Raw genomic sequence first — 5,000 nt, forward strand, 5'->3', positions numbered from 1 at the left:
CACTAGATGGATCTGAAATGGCACCCTGTATACAGTTCACACTAGATGGATCTGAAATGGCACCCTGTATACAGTTCACACTAGATGGATCTGAAATGGCACCCTGTATACAGTTCACACTAGATGGATCTGAAATGGCACCCTGTATACAGTTCACACTAGATGGATCTGAAATGGCACCCTGTATACAGTTCACACTAGATGGATCTGAAATGGCACCCTGTATACAGTTCACACTAGATGGATCTGAAATGGCACCCTGTATACAGTTCACACTAGATGGATCTGAAATGGCACCCTGTATACAGTTCACACTAGATGGATCTGAAATGGCACCCTGTATACAGTTCACACTAGATGGATCTGAAATGGCACCCTGTATACAGTTCACACTAGATGGATCTGAAATGGCACCCTGTATACAGTTCACACTAGATGGATCTGAAATGGCACCCTGTATACAGTTCACACTAGATGGATCTGAAATGGCACCCTGTATACAGTTCACACTAGATGGATCCGAAATGGCACCCTGTATACAGTTCACACTAGATGGATCTGAAATGGCACCCTGTATACAGTTCACACTAGATGGATCTGAAATGGCACCCTGTTTACAGTTCACACTAGATGGATCTGAAATGGCACCCTGTTTACAGTCAGACTAGATGGATCTGAAATGGCACCCTGTATACAGTTCACACTAGATGGATCTGAAATGGCACCCTGTATACAGTTCACACTAGATGGATCTGAAATGGCACCCTGTATACAGTTCACACTAGATGGATCTGAAATGGCACCCTGTATACAGTTCACACTAGATGGATCTGAAATGGCACCCTGTATACAGTTCACACTAGATGGATCTGAAATGGCACCCTGTATACAGTTTAGACTCTAGACGGATCTGAAATGGCACCCTGTATACAGTTCACACTAGATGGATCTGAAATGGCACCCTGTATACAGTTCACACTAGATGGATCTGAAATGGCACCCTGTATACAGTTCACACTAGATGGATCTGAAATGGCACCCTGTATACAGTTCACACTAGATGGATCTGAAATGGCACCCTGTATACAGTTCACACTAGATGGATCTGAAATGGCACCCTGTATACAGTTCACACTAGATGGATCTGAAATGGCACCCTGTTTACAGTCAGACTAGATGGATCCGAAATGGCACCCTGTATACAGTTCACACTAGATGGATCTGAAATGGCACCCTGTATACAGTTCACACTAGATGGATCTGAAATGGCACCCTGTATACAGTTCACACTAGATGGATCTGAAATGGCACCCTGTATACAGTTCACACTAGATGGATCTGAAATGGCACCCTGTATACAGTTCACACTAGATGGATCTGAAATGGCACCCTGTATACAGTTCACACTAGATGGATCTGAAATGGCACCCTGTATACAGTTCACACTAGATGGATCTGAAATGGCACCCTGTATACAGTTCACACTAGATGGATCTGAAATGGCACCCTGTATACAGTTCACACTAGATGGATCTGAAATGGCACCCTGTATACAGTTCACACTAGATGGATCTGAAATGGCACCCTGTATACAGTTCACACTAGATGGATCTGAAATGGCACCCTGTATACAGTTCACACTAGATGGATCTGAAATGGCACCCTGTATACAGTTCACACTAGATGGATCTGAAATGGCACCCTGTATACAGTTCACACTAGATGGATCTGAAATGGCACCCTGTATACAGTTCACACTAGATGGATCTGAAATGGCACCCTGTATACAGTTCACACTAGATGGATCTGAAATGGCACCCTGTATACAGTTCACACTAGATGGATCTGAAATGGCACCCTGTATACAGTTCACACTAGATGGATCTGAAATGGCACCCTGTATACAGTTCACACTAGATGGATCCGAAATGGCACCCTGTATACAGTTCACACTAGATGGATCTGAAATGGCACCCTGTATACAGTTCACACTAGATGGATCTGAAATGGCACCCTGTTTACAGTTCACACTAGATGGATCTGAAATGGCACCCTGTTTACAGTCAGACTAGATGGATCTGAAATGGCACCCTGTATACAGTTCACACTAGATGGATCTGAAATGGCACCCTGTATACAGTTCACACTAGATGGATCTGAAATGGCACCCTGTATACAGTTCACACTAGATGGATCTGAAATGGCACCCTGTATACAGTTCACACTAGATGGATCTGAAATGGCACCCTGTATACAGTTCACACTAGATGGATCTGAAATGGCACCCTGTATACAGTTTAGACTCTAGACGGATCTGAAATGGCACCCTGTATACAGTTCACACTAGATGGATCTGAAATGGCACCCTGTATACAGTTCACACTAGATGGATCTGAAATGGCACCCTGTATACAGTTCACACTAGATGGATCTGAAATGGCACCCTGTATACAGTTCACACTAGATGGATCTGAAATGGCACCCTGTATACAGTTCACACTAGATGGATCTGAAATGGCACCCTGTATACAGTTCACACTAGATGGATCTGAAATGGCACCCTGTTTACAGTCAGACTAGATGGATCCGAAATGGCACCCTGTATACAGTTCACACTAGATGGATCTGAAATGGCACCCTGTATACAGTTCACACTAGATGGATCTGAAATGGCACCCTGTATACAGTTCACACTAGATGGATCTGAAATGGCACCCTGTATTCAGTTCACACTAGATGGATCTGAAATGGCACCCTGTATACAGTTCACACTAGATGGATCTGAAATGGCACCCTGTATACAGTTTAGACTCTAGACGGATCTGAAATGGCACCCTGTATACAGTTCACACTAGACAGATCTGAAATGGCACCCTGTATACAGTTCACACTAGATGGATCTGAAATGGCACCCTGTATACAGTTCACACTAGACTGATCTGAAATGGCACCCTGTATACAGTCAGACTCTGGATGGATCTGAAATGGCACCCTGTATACAGACTCTAGATGGATCTGAAATGGCACCCTGTTTAGAGTTTAGACTCTAGACGGATCTGAAATGGCACCCTGTTTACAGTCAGACTCTAGATGGATCTGAAATGGCACCCTGTTTAGAGTTTAGACTAGATGGATCTGAAATGGCACCCTGTTTAGAGTTTAGACTAGATGGATCTGAAATGGTACCCTGTTTAGAGTTTAGACTAGATGGATCTTAAATGGTACCCTGTTTAGAGTTTAGACTAGAGTGATCTGAAATGAGACCCTGTTTAGAGGTTAGACTGTAGATGTATCTGAAATGGTGCCCTGTTTCTTCTATGGTGCATGGAGCCCAGCCATTGTCAAAAGAACAGTGCACTGTCTAGTGAATAGGGTGTCATTTCAGACATGCTATTTTTCTCTCTTCAGTAATCAATGTTCTTTACTCACCATGTTGTTGTTTTTATCAATAGCCTTCATTACATCCTCCAGTTTTATCCTGAGGAATCTATGGTTTCATTAGACTCACTGTAGAACCACACAGATCTATGGTGACATTGTAAGGCTGGTCAATACCAGTGATTGTACTGGGTGTATTGGAATGTGGCGGTCATCTGCTATACGATAACCACAAGAACACCTGCCCAGTGAGAGGGGGGAGACTGGGGAGACTGGGGAGAGGGGAGACTGGGGAGAGAGAGAGGGAGAGAGAGAGAGAGAGAGAGAGAGAGAGGGGAGAGAGAGAGAGAGAGAGAGGGAGGGAGGGAGGGAGGGAGGGAGGGAGTCTCTGCAGCTCAGACCGAATCCTCTCCTCTTCCCATTCCCTCCTGGTGAGGCTTCTTCCCTTTACACACAAACACACTTCAGAAACTCCTGGATGTATACATGAGCTAGTGAAGCTAGGACTTCATGCAGGAACTATTTATACTGAAACAAATATAACGCAACAATTTAAATTATTTTACTGAGTTACAGTTCATATAAGGAAATAGTCCATTGAAATGAATAAATACATCTCTGGATTTCACATGGCTGGGCAGAAGCAATCATGGGTGGGCCTGGGAGGGCATAGGCCCACCCACTTGAGAGCCAGGCCCAACCAATCAGACAGAAATATTCCTCAGTTTCATCAGCTGTCTGGTTGGCTGGTCTTAGACGATCCCGCAGGTGAAGAAGCCGGATGTGGAGGTCCTGGACTGGCGTGTTTACATGTTGTCTGCGGTTGTGAGGCTGGTTGGATGTACAGCCAAATTCTATAAAATGACGTTGGAGGTGGCTTATGGTAGAGAAATTAACATTTAATTCCCTGGCAACAGTTCTGGTGGACATTCCTACAGTCAGCATGCCAGTTGTACGCTCCCTCAACTTGAGACATCTGTGGCAATGTGTTGTGTGACAAAACTGCACATTTTAGACGGGCCTTATATTCTCCCCAGCACAAGGTGCACCTGTGTAATGATCATGCTGATTAATCAGCTTCTTGATATGCCACACCTGTCAGGTGGATGGATTATCTTGGCAAAGGAGAAATGCTCACTAACAGGGATGTAAACACATTTGTTCACAACATTTTATAGAAATAAGATAATAATTGTGTGCGTATGGAACATTTCTGTGATATTTCATTTCATGAAACATTGAACCAACACTTTACATGTCCCCTTTATATGTTTTATTCAGTATAAATAGACTAATCTCCCCTTTATATGTTATTTTCTTTCTTTCTCTCTTTGTTTCTTTCTTTCTCTCTTTCTTTCTCTCGTTCTTTCTTTCTTTCTTTCTCTCTCTCTTTCCTTCTTTCTTTCTCTCTTTCTTTCTTTCTTTCTTTCTTTCTTTCTTTCTTTCTTTCTTTCTTTCTTTCTTTCTTTCTTTCTTTCTTTCTTTCTTTCTTTCTTTCTCTCTTTCTTTCTTTCTTTCTTTCTTTCTTTCTTTTCTTTCCTCTGTCAGGTACATCCGTACCATGTACCTGGGCATCCAGAGTCATCGTCGGAAGGAGAACCAGAGGCGGTTCTACTGGGCCA

At 43.3% G+C, this 5,000-nt stretch overlaps 1 protein-coding gene across 3 annotated transcripts in view; it reads left to right on the forward strand.

The window, feature by feature from the left end:
- Positions 1 to 5,000, forward strand: part of LOC110529262 (XK-related protein 6) — a 130,917-nt gene that overhangs the window by 113,472 nt on the left and 12,445 nt on the right. For all 3 annotated transcript variants that reach the window (XM_036984564.2, XM_090183079.1, XM_090183078.1), the window contains exon 2: positions 4,927 to 5,000. This exon is cut by the window's right edge and continues 123 nt beyond it. In XM_036984564.2, coding sequence (XP_036840459.1) covers positions 4,927 to 5,000 — 74 coding nt within the window. The remainder of the gene's footprint in view (positions 1 to 4,926) is intronic.

This window comes from Oncorhynchus mykiss, chromosome 8 (genome assembly GCF_057628025.1).
Source record: "Oncorhynchus mykiss isolate SJ-2025 chromosome 8, ASM5762802v1, whole genome shotgun sequence".
Lineage (NCBI taxonomy): Eukaryota > Metazoa > Chordata > Actinopteri > Salmoniformes > Salmonidae > Oncorhynchus > Oncorhynchus mykiss.